The sequence below is a fragment of the Chanodichthys erythropterus genome, chromosome 24, assembly GCF_024489055.1.
Source record: "Chanodichthys erythropterus isolate Z2021 chromosome 24, ASM2448905v1, whole genome shotgun sequence".
NCBI lineage: Eukaryota > Metazoa > Chordata > Actinopteri > Cypriniformes > Xenocyprididae > Chanodichthys > Chanodichthys erythropterus.
In genome coordinates this window covers 24,375,897-24,395,581 of record NC_090244.1, presented here as the reverse complement: position 1 = coordinate 24,395,581, position 19,685 = coordinate 24,375,897, and the positions used below count along the sequence as shown (strand labels likewise).

The following is a 19,685-nucleotide window of genomic DNA, read 5'->3' as shown; positions in this document are numbered from 1 at the left end:
ATCTATCGGATAAGATGAGGTTTGATGTGAGATCAAAATGAATGAATACTATTGGTTGTGGACATTTAGTGCAACCTGAAAGGAACAAGGAAGCTGATTGGCCTTTGGATCTCCACATGTCACATAGAACCAGGTGTGCCTGTTTGATTATCAGTGTGCAGAGGATCTTTGCTGGCAGTGAATGCGCTTCTGTTACCCAAGTTGGTGCTAATACTGGTTATAAAACCAAAGGAGAAGTGTTCTAAAGCATGCATGGATATAGCCACTGAGTTTGGAGGAAACCACATGCTGAGTTTGGTCAAAGACAGTTGGGAAAAGCCACAATGTGTTCATCAACTTTGAGACGCTACTGGTAGGAAAAATAATACTTTATTAAGACTACAGACTGTTTAAAAGAACAATTGTGAGTGTCTTGCAAGTTGTTTGTTAATGCTAACAGTTTTAGCATTTAATATGCTAATTGGCCATGTGCAGTGAGCACGTTTGATTTAGTGTTGTGGTTGAACTGCACTGCTATGTATTGTACTTTGTGATTTTATGAGTTCTTTAACATTGTTTGTAGTATAAATGATCTTTAACTGATATCATTGCTGTGTAAAGTAACTTATATATTTGTATGTTTCTATGTGTAGGTTATTAAGCTAAACATCTGACTAAGCATCTGAGTTACACATCTGAATTAACCTGTGAAGAAAAGCAAATGAGGATCAAGTTGTTACTGAAAATAAATTGCTTTGATGATAAAGGATGTTTTGAGTTATTCCATGCGCACTCAAGAGTTGATTGAAGCCTTTGTCAAGTTAGGGCAAACATTGTGGCAGAGAAGAATCCCTAGATAACTTGACAATTACAAAGAAACAGTAAGCAACTCACTGGATTATACGTGATTTTTTTTAAATGGAAAGACCGAAATAACTGTTGAGAAGCTGTAGATGTTTTTACCTGAAAAATCCAAGCAGGCCAAGTCTGTACTGAATCAAGACCACAACTACATCTTGATAAGCAGCCAAAGCATGTCCATCAAAAATGGAAGCAGAGGCCATAGAAAAACCTCCACCATGAATCCAAACCATGACCTATTGTTCACCATGTATTAAAGAAAAAACATTAACAACCAAAATTCTTTATGCATACAAATAGAGCAATGTTCAAGGAAATTCAGACCAAACACTAACGGGTAACTTGGTGTCATCTCCAGGTTTAGCAGGAGTGTAAATGTTGAGGTAAAGACAGTCCTCTGATACTTGAGGCATCTCCACACTCAAAAACATATTAGCTAACACGTCCATAATCACCTCCTTCGGCTGTAAACACCTGGGATAAAGGAACACAAAGTGTCATTGTTTCCAAATGAAAATGACAACTTTATTTCAGTAGTTTTGCTTTATTCTCACATTGGTGGCTGTTTGGTTGCGTCTCTCACTCCTTGCCATGGTTCTGCGGGTAGTGGTGGAGCCAGTCTCAGGGGGCCCACAGGTGGCTTGACAAACGGTACACCTAGATAGCTACTGACTACAGTTTCCTTGCCCTTCGCAGTCATGAAGGAACCTCTTAGAGATCCTAATTTGGTATGTACTACAGGTCCTGTCAAAAACAAATGTGTAAAAATCCTTAATTTTATGCAGTAAGCCTTAGTCAATTTTGAAACATTGCTGACTGTGACTACTTGCCTTCCTTTCGCTCATTTATTAATTGTGGAAGGGTCTGAGTCATGAAAGTAAAGTGTTTTCCCTTCAGGTCTTTTCCAGGTTTCTGTTTCAGTCCAATGCTGAGATACTCTGCCTCAGATCTAAATTTAGGCCACAATGTGAGGCCTGGACCATTCGGAGACCTAAAAAATGTTTTTAAAATATAGTTTAAAATGCATATGCCAAAATCTTAGAAATGCATTATTTGTACACATATTTGTTTGTTTCATAGAATTTTCAACAAAAGTTTGAATTTAATAACTAAAATATATTGTCTTACAATTTAAATATAAGTGATCGGCTGATTTTCTACAAAATTTTACAATTTTACATTTTTCAAGGTAAAAAGTACTTTTTATGGTAACAATAAGTTGTAAAATGTTACATGGTGCCATGCAACTCCCAAAAAACATATTTATGAATTAATACTGTATATGTGGTAATTTAACATGGCACTGGTAAAAAGGTAACAGTTTAGAAAAAAAATTATTTGTTAACATTAATTACTGCATTAGTTAACATGAACTAACAATGAAAAAATACTAAAGCATTTATTAATCCTAATATTAATTTCTACATTTACTAATACATTTTTCAAACCAAAATTGTATGTGAACATTAGTTGACTAGTATGTTAACATAAGTAACATTATGTTAATATTAAATGAACTGTTAACATGAATAAACAATGATCAATTGTATTTTTATGATCTAACAATAACAAAGGTTAAGCAATGTAGTAAAAATGTCTTCATACTCCGTTCATGTTAACACATACAATAACTATTGTTAACAAATGAAACCTTACTGTAAACTGTTACCTTTTTTATAAACAAATGTCATGTTAAATTATAACAGTATTAATTCATAAATATCATGTTTTTTTTGGGGAGCCGCATCATGTGACTTTTTACAACCTGAACTTCCTGTTTTAAGTTTGCAGCATGCATGTTTCTGCATTTTGGTTGCACCACATTTGGCAGACATTTGATTTGTTTCAAATATTTATGACATTTAAACTAACTGCTGTTATATTATGTCAAACTGATCACTTACCCATTGCGAGCAAAGTTCCCCCAGTAAGCCATGACAGTTCTAGAAAGCTCATTTTCTTCTTCTGAGAGTTCATCTGAATTAAAACGGGAAGAAAGACATCAAATAGAAAAACTAAGAGATTTCACAATGTGTTAAAGCAAATTAACTGTGTTGACTAACACTGCTGACAATATGCAATGGACCATTTTTTCTGTGGAAATTTTGTGAAAGTTTGCTAATGTGACTATACTACTAAAACACTAAATCCATTTATGTTTTTACTAATATTATTCGAGTTGTACCTTCCAGCTTTATATGTCCATCTCCAAAGCAAAAACCAAGAACAAATGCAATTTCATCTCCATGGTCACTTCCAACAAAACTGGGTCTTTTCTTTTGAAGTATACTGGGAGGATGCTGGAACTCATACATGTATACTGGTGCACCAGCATCTAGAAATAGATTAATTGATAATTATCTTTGTGTATCATTGAAACAGCATTCTATGAATTTAACACAGTCATACTTGAACAAACTCTCACCTCTGTGGTAATTTGCTACTTTGCGAGCTGGGATGTTGAACATAAAGTCTCCTAACATCTCTCGAAAACCATCTCGGATTTTTATCCTGTCAATGGATGTGCCCAGATACTCGTTTAAAACAAGCTCAAGAATTGACTGATCTTGAAGCTAAAGGGGATAAAAATTGACCAGAAATATTACACAAAATTTGTTAAAATAAAAAGTATTTTTTAATTACAAATCATAGGCTAGTCCTGCAGCACAATATCAAAGAAACCCTCCACCTGCCTAGATCTGAAGTAAAACTGAAGATAAAACTTTCTTACAGCTTGATTAAACATGGTCAAACACGGCACAATCTGTTCTATGTCCATCCCATCTGTCCATCCTGGAGGCGAAAAGAACTATGGAAAAAACAGTTGCTAAATATGAATATACTGTAAAATTCTAATGTGAGTGAAGTTCTAATTTTTGGAAAAACAAATCTCAACAAGTCTGTCTTTACATTAGGCAGCATATATCCACACTCATCATTAGTGATTCCGTTGATAAGAGGCACTTTATTAAACTGGTGGGACTGAAGAAGCTCTGCTGCAGGTTTTGGAAGGAACTGGCCATCCACTGTTACTCCAAAACGAAACAGTGGATGCTCCTGTTTCAAAAGACAAATTTATGAAAACACACAGTTTAGTACACAGGTGGACTGCTGGCATATATTTGTGAATGTTCACAAAGATTCAATATGAAAATCCAGTATTTGGGTAGACAGACCTTAGCAATTGTCAAGATGTCTTCTTCTGTCAGCTGCATCACACAGTCAACAATCTTCTTTGTGCTGGAAATATCACAGCCAGATACATTTCCTACAGCCTAGAGAGAAAAAAAGTGATGTTTACATTACATTTATTTCATTTTTACTACAGAAAGTTGTAAATGAATTTGTTTAGAAATTGAACAGGTTTAACTGACCTGAGCTAATGGCAGAGGGTTGGGATTCATGACAGCATCCATTGCAGCTGTACCACTCTCTGCGATAGCATGATGGAAGAGGTTTGCGGATAATGGTGAAAGAACCTATTAATTTTTTTTTAGAAATGTTAAGGTCAATGAAATGATGCTATTTTTTTTGTCTGAAAAATACTACTTAAAATTACTTTTGATATTTTTTATGCTCTGACATAAAATGAAAAAAAAAAAAAAACTTATTAAATGAATGAAAAAAATACTTTTTTTAAAAAGTTGTTGGGCATAATCTTTTTTATCATTTCTGTGAAGCAGTGAAGTTTTTTTAAAATATTACCCATATTTGGAAAACTTAAAATAAAACAGGAAATTATATTTATTCATGAAATGGATATATACAATTTAATATAAAATACCTTTTATTGTAAAAATATATTTCACATTTTTGAAAATGATGATTAAAGGGTTAGTTCACCAAAAAATAAAAATTGTGTCATTAATTACTCACCCTCATGTCGTTCTACACCCGTATGACCTTCCTTTATCTTCAAAACACAAATGAAGATATTTTTGATAAAATCTGATGGCTCAGTGAGGCCTCTATTGCCAACAAGATAATTAAAACTTTCAATGGCCAGAAAGCTACTAAAGACATATTTAAAACAGGTCATGTGACTGCAGTGGTTCAATCTTAAAGGTGCCCGAGAACCAGTTTTTACAAGATGTAATATAAGTCTAAGGTGTCCCCTGAATGCGTCTGTGACGTTTCAGCTCAAAATACCTCATAGATTTTTTTTATTAATTTGTTTAACTGCCTATTTTGCGGCATCATTAAATATGCACCGATTCAACGCGCAGCCCCCCGGGCTCTCGACTATAATACAGTGTATTTACAAAGTTCACACAGCTAATATAACCCTCAAATGGATCTTTACAAGATGTTCATCATGCATACTGCATGCATGCGTTGGATCATGTGAGTATTGTATTTATTTGGATGTTTACATTTGATTCTGAATGAGTTTGATAGTGCTCCGTGGCTAACGGGCTAATGCTACACTGTTGGAGAGATATAAAGAATGAAGTTGTGTTTGTGCAGTTGTGTTTGTGGTTGTGCACGGCTCTCTTATCTCCGTGAATACAGTAAGATACAATGGTAACTTTAACCACATTTAACAGTACATTAACAACATGCTAACGAAACATTTAGAAAGACAATTCACAAATATCACTAAAATTATCGCTCCATCTGCCATTTTTCGCAATTGTTCTTGCTTGCTTACCTAGTCTGATGATTCAGCTGTGCACTGATCCAGACGTTAATACTGCCTGCCCTTATCTAATGCCTTGAACATGGGTTGGCATATGCAATTATTGGGGGCGTACATATTAATGATCCCGAATGTTACGTAACAGTTACGCAACAGTCGGAGGTCTTTTAAACAAATGAGATTTACATAAGAAGGAGGAACCAATGGAGTTTGAAACTCAGTGTATGTCTTTTCCATGTAATGAACTCTTGTTATTCAACTATGCCAAGGTAAATTAAATTTTTGATTCTAGGGAACCTTTAATGTTATGAAGTGACGAGAATACATTTTGTGGGCCAAAATAAAAAAATAAAAAAAAGACTTTTCAACAATATCTAGTGATAGGTGATTTCAAAAAACTGCTTTGAAGTTTTTCAAATCTTTTGCTTTAAATCAGTGGTTCAGATCCCGTATCAAACTGCCAAAGTCACGTGAACTATTGAAATAACACATGACGTATCAAAGCCTTGTTTACTGAAATCACGTGACTTTGGTGCTCCAACCTCTGATTCGAAACAAGTTTTGAAATGGGTGTAGAACAGGGGTCTCAAACTCAAATTGTCGGGGGGGCGTTTCTGTGATTGACACCTCATAGGAGGGCCATATTAACATTCAAGCGCAAGAAAGCGCAACATTTCAGAAAATTTACTTTCCTTTGCATTATTTCTCACTTACTTTCATTAGGCCTACTAAAATATTTTTATACCTATACTATAAATATTTTATTTACCATACTAAATGTAAACAGCAGTGTCTCTCTCATCGTTACAGAGTGTAATATAATTATATAATACTATTACTAATATAATACTACTAATATACTAATATAATACTAATAATTGCAATAGTCTGGTGCAACTTCTCACATCCAACAAGGTGCATGGAATAAAAAAAATAGCAATTTAGGAACAAAACTAGCAACACTTGTGGTGTGGAGGGGTCAGAAATAAACAAAAAAACTGGAGCTAAATATATCAACTTTATTTTGCCAAAAAATAAAAATCTCTCATTGTTACATACATTATTAGTTTTTAACATTTTAGTGGTAGTATTTTCCCTTACTTCATGTTAGCTTAAATAACATTAAAATCTTGCACTGAACAACACTGTACAGAACAAATACAATCCCTGAATACATTTGTACACTCCTCTGTTTCTTGACAGACACATGCAGCGCTTCTGCTCAAACAGCTGAGACACATTTGTCCAAGATGCCGTTTGAGCATTGGTAACGTTTAATGGTTTCATTGGACGCGTTTCGGTGGTTTTAAATCGACGCTCGTGACTTAAAGTCGAGTGCTTTTACTGTAATTTGGGCAAGAGCGCTCATAATAGAAGCGACGCGGTTGAGAGCGCGGCTCATGGTTGCATAGCAACGACAGAGGCCTCTGGAGCAAAAGCGCATTGGAAAGAAGAATGCGGCGCAGCGCCGCTTATGTGACGCGATATGTGAATGCCCCCATAGAACGGCGACTTTTTCTTTGCATATCAGACAGGTAGCAACTAGGGAATAATAATAATTTAGCGGGCCGGATTATGTTTTATTTTTGAGATCAGTTGCGGGCCGGGTAGAGGGGGAGAGTGGGCCCTAAATGGCCCGTGGGCCGGCAGTTTGAGACCACTGGTGTAGAACGACATGAGGGTGAGCAATAAATGACATAATTTTCATTTTTGGGTGAACTAACCCTTTAAGATTTTAACACAAGTGTATAATGAAAATATGTTATTACTTTTTACTATGCACTATTGCTATTAACTAAAAATTGAAATACTAAAAACTTTTCATAAAAAGTAAATCTGAAATAGAATAAAATATAATATAAATATTAGATGAAAAATTTAAAAACCTGAAACAAATGTTTAAGTTAAAAGGTGAAGTAGGTAAGAATTTTTGTTGTGTAAAGTCATTTATATAGATCAGTGGTAAAAATACACTCTTTTAATGTATTTTTTATTGACTAGTATGAGAAGGTGTTTAGCTGCAGTGGGACCATGGCTGGTGCGTTACATGGGAACATTCAGAGACATTCAAGGCATGCAAGACAAATTTCACTGCATTTAGACAATTACAATTTAATCACCTTACTTTTTTTTTCATAAATCATTACTATTGATAGACAGACTCTTTATGTCTGTCTGTGGTTTTGCAAATATTTAACTAATGAAAAGGATTAAAAAGAGTTTGTGACTAAACCTTGTAACATTGGCTCCTCAAGATGTTGGTCAAACCTCATAACTCCACCCCGCCTCTATCGTATCACCAGGTTGTTGACCACTGCACTAAGCCATGCTGACAAATGCTGCCTATGCACTGTGAAGGTCACCAATCACAACCTTGTCAGGCTTAAGCACTGAAGGACTACCTAAACCTAAACCTAAATGCATCTGCAACCAAATAGGATGCATCCTGTGACACCACAGTCTTGCTACGTAGAAGCTCAATGTTATAGACACAAAGAAAAAAAACCCAAAGCCTCCGTTCTACAACAGCATTGCTCTGGACCAGAGAATGAACCTCATTGGTTACTCAGCACATTTGAGCTTCTGAAAGAGGTTTGTTCTTGTGCGTCATTCAGGTTCAGTTCACAGCTCGATTTATATGGAATCCGATCTCTTTATGAACATTTTGAAGCATGAAAGATCAAGTTGCAAAGGCAGTTAGCGGAGGGACAGAAAGCTCTCAAGAGTTCATCAAAAAGATCTTTATTTGTGTTCCGACTATGTACGAAAGTCTTATATGTTTGGAATGACATGAGGGTGAGTAATTAATGAAATGATTTTAATTTTGCGGTGAACTAACCCTTTAAGCATTAAGCATGGTTCTCCTAGTGAACCTAGCAGACATAAGATGTGCCCTCTCTAATCTCCAAGCCTGCAGAGAGCAATACAGCTCTTTTTCTTCTTCTGAAGCTCTATCTACCTCTTTAACTCCTCCATAGGAAAACACATCTGCAGGTCCATGAAGGTAGACCCCAACACCAGTGTAAACTGAATGGGGGAGCAAATACTTCTCGTTCAACCCTCACGGACCCCCAGAGAGGGATATATCTCTTAAAAGCTGCTCATTGAGACCTCGCCTCAACTTCTCTACGGCCATCTCACCAGCAGTCCAAAGAGGCCAGAGTGCAAGATCAGAGCATCAAGGAGAAAGGTTGTCTTATTTAACAACCATTGAATGACCATTGCACAGCCCCTCCACATGCGAACAGGACACACTATTAAAGAAACTATACAAGCTGACAGATTCCTCCATGATTTTGACAACTCATTGTGGAGATCTGGGAGAAGTAAAAGGCTCACAGACTTATTTGCGGAGGAGGCAGATTATTAATAACACCTGCCTCAACTCTTTCCACATCTAATTCCTCATAACTAACCATACATTATTAAAATGCTCTCAGCCAGGTCAGAAGCACCAACAGAGTGGCTTAGAAGAATAACAGAGCTAGCAGCAGAAGACCAAAAAGGGGAAAACTCCTGTCAAGACTCTTCCCCATGCTCCGCCTACATTCCCCATGATCAATCCTGCCCTGCTGCCTCAGGACCCTGGGACCCGAACCGCGAGGTGCAGACACTCGAGTTTCATCCCTCAAGAGAGAGTCAAGCAAGGGTGGAGCTTCCCACAGCGAACGCATCGCAAGGAATGCATTCTCCCTCAAGAGCCGAACGCACTCTGTGCAAACGCTTGATTCTCATTGCTTTAAAGCAAATCAAGCAAGAACAGCACTTCCTACTGCAAATGCATCGCTATGAGTGCCTCCAACTCCCTCTTGAGCCGAATGCGCTCCATGCAAATGCTAGATTCTATCCCTCAAGCAAGAACAGAGCTTCTTACCACAAATGAATCACAATGAGTGCATCCAGCTCTTATCTTCACACACGCATTCAAACAAAACCGATTCCTGAAGACAAAAAAGCTGATGACGGCACAAGATTGGTGTGAATTCCCACATGTTTTAGACACAGGGTTCTGCAGGACCCGTCTCCGTAGCATAAGCAACTGACACAGCATTGAGCTCCTTTGAAAGGGAACTTGCGGTTATGAAGGAGTGTGACGAGACAGGTAGCTCACGAGACGAGACAAAACACGAAACTGAGTTCACGAGAACGAGACAAGATTTTTACACACTATTTTTAAGAAATCCTCAAAGATGAAATTAATGATTAGAAAAATAATCTGCAGGTGTATTTGAAATGTTTTAACTAATCATCTTGTAATTAATGTCATTTCAGTTCTACTTTCTGAGTGTGAATTACCATATGCAGTAAAAGACAACAATATTCAAGCACTGTAAAACGTTTTGCCGCAAACTGGCTTCTCTCCTTTATGATTTCATACGAGTCTCTTCAGACTTTACTGTACATGATTTATGAGCTTCTACAACTTTTGACCTCCTAACTGAACTCCTTTCCACAAATTGATCATAGAAATAGAGTATAAATAAAAATGGTAAAACTTTACAATAAAGTCTCATTTATTAACATTAATGTATTAAACAACATCAACAATGAACAATATCTTTGCTACAGTATTTATTAATCTTTGTTAATGTTAGTTAAACATAAAAATAGTCATTCATGTTTAGTTCATGATAGTGCATAAAGTAATGTTAACAAATATAACTTTTGATTTTAACAATGTATTAGTAAATGTTGAAATTAACATTAACTAAAATGGTGTAGAAGTATTGTTCTTCCTTAGTTCATGTAAAGTTAACTAACGTTAACTAATGAAACCTTATTGTAAAGTGTTACCATAAAAATAAATAACAGTTTTCTTTTAGTCTTAAGTGCAATCAATAAGTGCAACCATAATCAAAGCACTCTCTCAATATTCAAAGTGCAAATAGAGACCAAATTATTCTTTAAGCATGATACAGACCTGAGAGATGCTTACAACTACACAGCCCATATTGGAAGATATTTGCATGCATCATTAATATTAATATTATTAATATTAAGCTCTTTGTAAAAGAGCTTAATATTAATAATATTAATAAATACTATGATACAATAAAAATAATAAAAAAGTAATTAATAAAAATACACTATATTGTTATAATACACTCTATAATACACTGCATGACATTTTAGTGTCATTCGATTAAAACTGAAAATTATCTTTTCAAAGAAACCAGTATTACAGAACATATTTTTTAAAATGATAAATTCTTACATGTAAAGACACACTGACTCCTCCAGCAGACTCCCCAAAGATGGTCACTAATTCAGGGTTGCCCCCAAAGCTGAGGATGTTCTCCTGGACCCATTGAAGTGCAGCCACCTGGTCCAGAAGACCATAGTTTCCTGGCGCATGTTCATCTCCTGTGCTAAAGGGCAGAATATCATCATACAACTCCATCAGAGACCTTAGACCTCAATTGTGCTGAATAAATTACTCTAATCAGAGATTCTAAAGCATCACAATCATGAACTAGTAGGAGTTATGGCTGTTCAAACAGATTACATGTAAGTCTAAAGTCCGAAGACACATGGATGGCCTGCTGAATGCAAACCAAACCTAAACTTTAATGTTCGATGTGTCATTTTTTAATGTTACTCTAACACATGGACAGGTATAACAAGAAAAAGTGCTTCAATATATTGGCAGTGATATTATTTAGAACGAGATAGTAAAGCTTGAAGATAAACGTTGATGTATGCTTGAACGTCTCAAAACGCTGATTGGCTCTTTTATTTAGAAGGTGGGACTTATTCCACTATATTGCACATTGCACTTTCTCCCATTCATAACTATTACGAGTGCACGTCTTTCTATATAAGTTACATTCGTGTTCTAGCATGTTAATTTTCTATCATGTAGTTAAAGGTTGTTAACACGTTTTTAAAATATTTTAGCATATTGCTAGCATATTTTAGAAAATTGCTAACATTTTGCTAGCATGTTTTTAAGATGTTTTAGCAAGTTGCTAGCATGTTTTAGAATTAACTAAAACCATTTTGGATTTTGTTAGATCTTTATATTGGTAACAATTAGTTTTACCTAAAAAATCCAAGTAGGCCAAGCCTGTATTGAATCAGGACAACAACTACATCCTGATAGGCAGCCAAAACATGTCCGTCAAACATGGACGCAGAGGCCATTAAAAAACCTCCACCATGGATCCACACCATAACCTTTTGCAACATTAAAAAAAAAAAAAAAAACAATATTAAAATACATAAACATATATGCATGAAAAAGCAACAATGCTCAACCAAATCATTTACACTTACAGGCAACTTGTCATTTGCTCCAGGTTTAGAAGGTGTGTAGACGTTGAGATAAAGACAGTCCTCTGCTGAATCAGGAACCTCTATATTCATAGATATATTGGCTACCAAGTCTTCAAGTACCTGCTTATCCTGCAGACACCTGGACCAGACACAGAGTAACTCAAGTGTCACCACTTAATGCCCAATGTAAAGCAGGACCTGAAGCACAAGCATTGATCTACAAGTGGATTAGCTTGGTTTTATTCTCACATGAGTGGCTGTTTTGTAGCATCTCTCACTCCGTCCCATTTCTCTGCAGGTTGGGGTGGAGCGAGTCTCAGTGAACCCACGGGTGGCTTGGCAAACGGAATACCCAGGTAGGAATGGACAACCGTGTCCTTTCCCTTTGCTTTCATATGTGACCCTTTCAGGGCCCCAAATTTGGTTTGCAGGACAGGTCCTGTGTAATTCATTAAAAAAAGAGACTTTAACCCCGAAGCATTCCTGTCAAATTTGTCTAAAACACCTAAAAAAGACATACCCCAAGTAAATTAAATGCTTTTCTTGAAACATTTGCAGAATATGCATGGTTTTGTTCTCTTTTGAAAGGTATGTGGTACCATGGGCAGTACAGTGAAACACTAACAGGTTAAAGCTATTTTTTCCACAGTATGATTTGCTATTAATTTTCAGTTAAAATAGCATATAAATACAAAAAAGTAACAGTTGCTTGTCCTGAAAATTTCAAAGAATTTGAATATTTAAATTTTATGACAATTCACATGCTTAATTAAAATATTTTATACATTTTGTACTATTTTATCATTTTATATTGTTTTATTGATTTTAATTTAATTTACATATGCTATAACCCCGCTGAAAGTATTTTATTTTTTATACTTATGTATTTATTTTATATGCATTTCATACATTATATTTTAATTTGAATATGCTACATCTGCTATACTTTATCTGAAACTATTTTATAGGCTTCTAATTATTTTATAATTTGTATTTATTTTATTTCAATTAAATTTTCATGTGCTATACTTCCTCTGAAACTATTTTATACATCTTTATATATTGATTATTTTTGTCATTTTATTTATATGTATTTGATTTATATATGCTCTACGTGCTACAGCATAGAGACCTACTCCATCTGTGACACAACTATGTATCTATCCGCTTGTAAAGTCGTGACATAAAGAACGCCGTTTCCGGGTCCAAGCCTCGACTTGTTTCACTTGAGAATGCCATCGACGGCCGTTTATGAGCGCTATTTATTCATATTAAACATCAATCATTTAAAAAAGTTAAACAATTTAAATACTTACAGTCTACACAACAGTCTCTGTGCTCACATGCTGCCTTCTGAGGACACATTTCAAGGTAGGAAGGCATCAAGGCACGTCCGAATCCAATGTTAGCTTCACTTCCTGTCTCATGAGATACCCTCCTCAGATCGATTTTTGAAGGAAGCATGGATGTATCCTTAGCTGCCTTTGATATCCCACAATCCTCTGCTTTCCATTCTGTGACAGTTGAGCTAGAAAAATAAAGATGGCGTCCGAAAGTTGCGTTTGCTGCTCAGTTTGTGTATAAATGTACGATTTTGGCCAACATATTTCAATTTTGATATAATTTCTATCGAGAAATTACTATTGTAATAATTAAATATTTGTTTAGTTCTCACCAAAGCTTGCGCTATTTTGCTGTAGATCATTAAACTATTACATTGCTTCAGAAGTCTGTGCGAAATCAAACCTAGGTAGCTGTCTTGCTGCCTTGCTATCTTATAAGAGAATGACTTGCACGGCAGCATTTGTGCATGAAGGTACCTCACGAAATTGATTTCGGACAGACTTCTGAGGCAGCATAACAGTTTAATGATCTACAGCTATATAGCGCGAGCTTTGGTGAGAATTAAACAAATATTTAATTACTACAGTAGTAACTTCTCGATAGAAATGATATCAAAATTGTTGATCAAAATCGTACATTTATACACAAACTGAGCAGCAAACGCAACTTTCAGACGCCATCTTTATTTTTCTAGCTCAACTGTCACAGAATGGAAAGCACAGGATTGTGGGATATCAAAGGCAGCTAAGGATACATCTATGCTTCCTTCAAAAATCTATGGAGTCAAATTAATGCCTAAAGTTTTGCACAAAAATAAAGTTTTGCAAAACACAAAAAAGAATTGAGCAATAAAAAAATGTTTTGCAAACAAAAATAAAGAATTGCAAAGGAAAAATAAAGTATTGAGCGGAAAAAAATAAGTTTTGCAAACAAAAACAATACATTGCAAAATAAAATAAGGTAGTGCAAAAATAAAAATATAATCAATTACAAAAATCAATGACAGCTGTAATCCTATTTTATCTTTGCCACATATTTTTCATGCTCAAACCTACCAAATCATTTGCAACTCTCATTTTATTCTGCGTTTCAGACAAGCGTGCGCTCACGATACCGGTTTTCTTTTGCGCTGCACTTTTCTGTGCGGTTCTTTTTATGGCACTGGTTTGACGTGGGGGTGGAGTCAAGAAACGGGGGCACGCCCCTGCGAAACACGTCATCGGCAGGAGACGCAGATCGAAACAGAACCATAGACAGTAAAAGAAATGGACACAGCGACCCCATTGGAACTCAATTGAGTCAAGTGAAGCCCATTTTTAGCGATTTTTAGCACTTCCCTTTCTGACGCGCAGACTCACACTAAGCTTGATGACGTCAGCAACCTGTCTGACAGATGTAAATCTTCTAGTAGCTGTGCGTGAAAACTGCTATCGTTAATCTTGCAGAGACGGCGAGCTTGAGCGGGGAGTTCTTTGGCGTGAGTGAGCAGGAGTAAGTTTTCTGATTAATTATTTTGTATAGTATTTTAAAATGTAATGCCAGTACGCCATATTAAGATAATCTCCCCGATTGCCTGCGAGCTTCTCCTCCTGTCTGTACGGTAACTTCTCTTCTGTGCGACAGAGAGTCGAGTGGTTATGACGCAATCGTTAGCTTATTTTTACAAAAACTGTTTCTACAAGGCCATAATGTAACATAGAAGGTAATGGAGCCCTTTATACATTTTTGTGTATCTTTGGAAATAAATAATGGACAAATGGAGTCTTTAAACGTCTCAGATGTAAAGTTATTCACTGTCAAAGTGACGCCAAAATGAATGGGAGTCAATGGGGATGCTAACGCAAGTGAAGTTTTGCTACAAGATGGCGGCACCCGGCCGACTTCAACTTCCGGTCGACTTCCTTGGGCACTGAACAGAACAGATCAAGCATAGAGACAGAGCGCATTTATTATAATCTGAAAACCACGCCCAGGCTGCCGCCTTGTCTTTTCTGACTCATTACAAAAAAACAGATCAATGCCTAAAAGGTGCTGTGTGACAAGGTGTAGGCCTACAGCTAACAAGCTAAAAAACCCAGAAATAAGTTTTTATAAGCTGTCGACCCCAAACAACGAATGTTTAAGGACACAAAAGTGGATACAGGCAGTGAGACAGAGCGCAATGGTCATATTACTGTGGCGATGACACTGTTTATTCTTTGTTATAAATGTGTTTTACTCATAGGTTTTACTTTATTCACCTGCTGTTGGGAGGAGGTGTTCAGGGGAAAAAAGAGTTAGGAGGGAGGGGCTAACACAGCGTGCGGGGAGAAAAAGAAGAGGGGAGTGGAACGTTAGTCAAGCGGGAAAAAAACGTTAGTTAAGCTTTCCTTCTGCGTTTTATTATTTTTGGGGAAGTAAGACACCTCCTGATACCCGCGGTTTAGTTTGTAAACGTTCAGGAAATAAACCACAGCCCATTGGATGCTTTCAAACTGGAATCTCATCTCCTGTCTGTTTATTCTGGGACAGTGCAAAACGTCGCATTACTATAAGAAATGCATTGGAGGGGGTCGTAATCGGCGACAACATATGCTAAACAAACCAACAAAAACAAACCAACAAAAACAAACCATTCATTATTTTTAACCATGTCAAAGAATTATTTCACCTGTCGCCGATTACGTTCCCCTCCAATGCATTTCGCGGGGGCGTGCCCCCGTTTCTTGACTCCACCCCCACGTCAAACCAGTGCCATAAAGAGATCCGCACAGAAAAGTGCAGGCTGTGCAGCCACAGCTGTTTTCTGTGTTTTTTCACGTATTTTAGCTCTTTTCCCGCTGTCTTCCCGTTTTAGTATTTTCCCGTAAAATATCCCGTATTTTTACGCTCTGATTGTGTTAACTCAGAACACGCAACTATCTGTGTCTGTGAAGTGGCTTGCACGGGCGATGCACGTATGCATGCGCCGAACGCGTCTTTCCGCGCTCATGGAGTTTCTTTGAAAGGCTCGCGGGAAATTAAGTATATAAATTGTAATGGACATAGGGAGAAATGGGAACACGGGGGCACCGCGATGCGACCGCAAAGGGCACTTTCACTTTCACGATCAAAGTGCACGCCACTGATAAGCATGTAAATGCAGTATTACAGTATACACATACCAATATCCTCTCGTGCGTCCTCCTCACTGGACGAGGCAATATCACTTTAGTTTCGCTTTCAGATATCTCTTATAGATGCCATCAATGCTTTTACCTTTCTAGATGTATTTACCGAAATCAAAACAGTCCATAAACTATAAATCCTCACGAAAACTTCAGTCAAGCCAGCTCGCGCGTCAACCTGAGAGTTCAGCCTCCAAATTTCTCGGTTTCTGAATGGACGATTTGGCTTGATTGACAAACGCTAACGTTCGGGCATGATTTATATACCATTGACCTGTCCTAAAACGTTAGCATGCTTTGATCGATGGTTTGGATCGCGTTTCTCCGTTCGAGAGCGCATTTCCGTTGATTGTTTACGAACGAAAGCTCACAGAAACGTGAAAATGAAAATTTGGTCTAATTTGAAAGAAAATATCCTAAGCTAAAAGATGATATAGTGTGACTGACTGAAGCAGCCCTTATCAAAACTGCGGGGGTCCTGACCCCCTGTCCCCCGTGCCAACGGCGCGCCTGATAATCGTGTAAAAAAAAAAATCCCTTATTTTGAGGATTGATTCCGGGAAATCTCCCTTATTTTTCAGTGTTCAATGTTGACAGCTATGCAGCGCAAAAGAAAACCGGTATCTTGAGCGCACGCTTGACTGAAACGCAGAATAAAATGAGCGTTGCAAATGATTTAGTAGTTTTGAGCATGAAAAATATGTGTCAAAGATAAAATAGGATTACAGCTGTCATTGATTTTTGTAATTGATTATATTTTCATTTTTGCACTACTTTTTTTTCTTTTATTTAGCAATTTATTATTTTTGTTTGCAAAACGTATTTGTTCCGCTCAATACTTTATTTTTCCTTTGCAATTCTTTATTTTTGTTTGCAAAACATCTTTTTATTGCTTAATTCTTTTTTGTTTTGCAAAACTTTAAGGCATTAATTTGACTCCATAGTCGCCGATTACGACCCGCTCCAATGCATTTCTTATAGTAATATGACCCGTTGCGCTCTGTCTCACTGCCTGTATCCACTTTTGTGTCCTTAAACATTCGTTTTTGGGGTCGACAGCTTATAAAAACTTATTTCTGGGTTTTTTAGCTTGTTAGCTGTACACCTTGTCACACAGCACCTTTTAGGCATTGTTCTGTTTTTTGTAATGAGTTAGATAAGACAAGAAGGCAGCCTGGAGACGGTTGGATTGTTTTTCAGATTATAATAAATGCGCTCTGTCTCTGTTGCGATCTGCGTCTCCTGCCGATGACGTGTTTCGCGGGGGCGTGCCCCCTTTTCTTGACTCCACCCCCACGTCAAACTAGTGCCATAAAGAGATCCGCACAGAAAAGTGCAGCGCAAAGAAAAACCGGTATCGTGAGCGCACGCTTGACTGAAACGCAGAATAAAATGAGCGTTGCAAATGATTTAGTAGGTTTGAGCCCTATGGTTTGAGCATGAAAAATATGTGGCAAAGATAAAATAGGATTACAGCTGTCATTGATTTTTGTAATTGATTATATTTTTATTTCTGCACTATATTTTATTTTGCAATTTATTATTTTTGTTTGCAATTTTTTTTGCCGCTCAATACTTTATTTTTCATTTGCAATTCTTTATTTTTGTTTGCAAAACATTTTTTTCTTGCTCATTTCTTTTTTGTGTTTTGCAAAACTTTATTTTTGTGCAAAACTTTAGGCATTAATTTGACTCCATAAAAATCGATCTGAGGAAGGTATCTCATGAGAGAAGAAGTGAAGCTAACATTGGATTCGGACGTGCCTTGATGCCTTACTACCTTGAAATGTTTCCTCGGAAGGCAGCATTTTACAGTTTTCGAACGCAGCCAATGTTTTTAAAGCAAAACCCTATCGACACACCTACTTCCACTTACTTCGGTAAAGTTGGTTTTATATTCGCACATTCGGACATCCGTATTCAATAGCCTTGTTAATCACACTACATTGGACATTCAGTGGACATTCACAAGTAAATATGCCATTAAAACAATATTTGCCTTTTTTGATCGACTGTGAAAAATGTTGCAAGTTGACAGTCGATGGTTGTCAATATCATGTCGCTGCTTAAAATGCGCAAACATTAATTTATTGCACATTTATTGGAAAGTCTGAATTTATCAGAAGTCCGAATGTGACTTTACCGAAGTCTTACACTTTCACCCAATAATTTGTAAACTTATTTGCATGCGTTCTGACGGTGTCGTCAGTGTGCGCGTGCATGTCTGATCACTTTTTGACGTTAAACGCATTAAAACGTGATTGCTTCAAAGCTTGTGTAAATGCCTTTTTTTTTTTTTTTTTTTTTTACCTTTACAATAAAGCTGTTTTTGACAGTTAGCGTAGGCCTACTGTTATGCAAGTAAACACACTAATTTATTACACATGAATCTGACTTACCTTCCTCTGCTTTCACTGTGTTTTGGAAAGTCAGTGCGACCAGCATGCAGAGTGAAAGCACGACAGACTCCCTCATCGCTATGCCGTATACAGTCCTGCAGCAGAATGAGCATTGACAAGAGCTCTGCACGGTTATTTACACAACTGCGTAATCTGGCTACACTTTGAACTTCGCTATGAGTACTGAGGTTGCCAGATTCATCAAAGCCGCGATTTCAAGGGAGGCCAAATGCAATAAACTAAACACTGTTCCTAAAAATGTAAATTTAATGTAATTCTGTGATCTTCAATACTTTGAGGGTCACTATTTTCACGAGTATTTGGGTTCGGGCGTGAATTTGTTATTCATAAATGTGAAATCTTACAATTCATCTATCTTATAAACACATCTATCTTATCTATGCCAGTTGTTGTCAACCAGGGGACCCAGGGCCCATATGGGGACATCAGCAAACTTCCAGTGTGGCCCAAAGATGACTTAAAACAACTATTGTAAGCAGAAACAGAAGGTGTGATAGTCATTTCTTCCCTATTGTGACATATATCCGGGTGAAGCAGCTTTTTGAACAGGAAAAAATTTGTGAGGGGGCGACTTGATTTTGACCTTCAGGGATTGTTTGGATGATTGTAGTTTGCTATTGGTCACTCTCATGCAAGTGACAGGTTGTCCCCCTCAAGCCAAAAGAAACATCAGAGCGGGAGGGGAAGTTATTTTGAATTAAATAAACAGAAATAACGAAATGTACGGATAAATAATTTATAATAAATAATACAAAATTCCATTAAGAGAGATAGACTTTTCGATTTTGATTTCATGGTGACTTTTACAATGGGTAAAGGGGCCCCTTAGAGTCAAAAAGGTTGAGAACTACTGATCTGTGCCTAGCACTGACTGACAGACAGTAAAGGAGGTCATATTAGGTAAGCTTGTATAGTCGCACAATTATGTATTGGTGTGTTTTCTTTCGACCTGGCAACACACTGAACTTTGTAGAGACTCCCTTTACCCTAGTGCACATTCATAATGACAAAGTGATGAGG

General features: G+C 36.9%; 1 protein-coding gene across 9 annotated transcripts in view; it reads right to left on the bottom strand.

Moving 5' to 3' along the window:
• ces2b (carboxylesterase 2b) overlaps positions 1 to 19,685 on the bottom strand; it is a 45,027-nt gene that overhangs the window by 19,063 nt on the left and 6,279 nt on the right. For 2 of the 9 annotated variants that reach the window (XM_067378817.1, XM_067378815.1), the window contains exons 2-17: positions 18,645 to 18,739; positions 12,005 to 12,194; positions 11,756 to 11,894; positions 11,523 to 11,656; positions 10,695 to 10,848; positions 4,215 to 4,319; positions 4,017 to 4,115; positions 3,751 to 3,897; positions 3,572 to 3,649; positions 3,266 to 3,413; positions 3,026 to 3,175; positions 2,745 to 2,817; positions 1,671 to 1,831; positions 1,395 to 1,584; positions 1,176 to 1,314; positions 943 to 1,076 (exon numbers count right to left, since the gene is read on the bottom strand). In XM_067378817.1, coding sequence (XP_067234918.1) covers positions 943 to 1,076; positions 1,176 to 1,314; positions 1,395 to 1,584; positions 1,671 to 1,831; positions 2,745 to 2,817; positions 3,026 to 3,175; positions 3,266 to 3,413; positions 3,572 to 3,649; positions 3,751 to 3,897; positions 4,017 to 4,115; positions 4,215 to 4,319; positions 10,695 to 10,848; positions 11,523 to 11,656; positions 11,756 to 11,894; positions 12,005 to 12,194; positions 18,645 to 18,720 — 2,117 coding nt within the window. In that variant the 5' untranslated portion in view covers positions 18,721 to 18,739. Of the gene's footprint in view, positions 1 to 942; positions 1,077 to 1,175; positions 1,315 to 1,394; positions 1,585 to 1,670; positions 1,832 to 2,744; positions 2,818 to 3,025; positions 3,176 to 3,265; positions 3,414 to 3,571; positions 3,650 to 3,750; positions 3,898 to 4,016; positions 4,116 to 4,214; positions 4,320 to 4,716; positions 4,754 to 10,694; positions 10,849 to 11,522; positions 11,657 to 11,755; positions 11,895 to 12,004; positions 12,195 to 13,071; positions 13,168 to 18,644; positions 19,211 to 19,685 lie in introns of those variants that run through there. The other 7 variants (XM_067378813.1, XM_067378814.1, XM_067378816.1 and 4 more) reach the window with 6 other exon arrangements.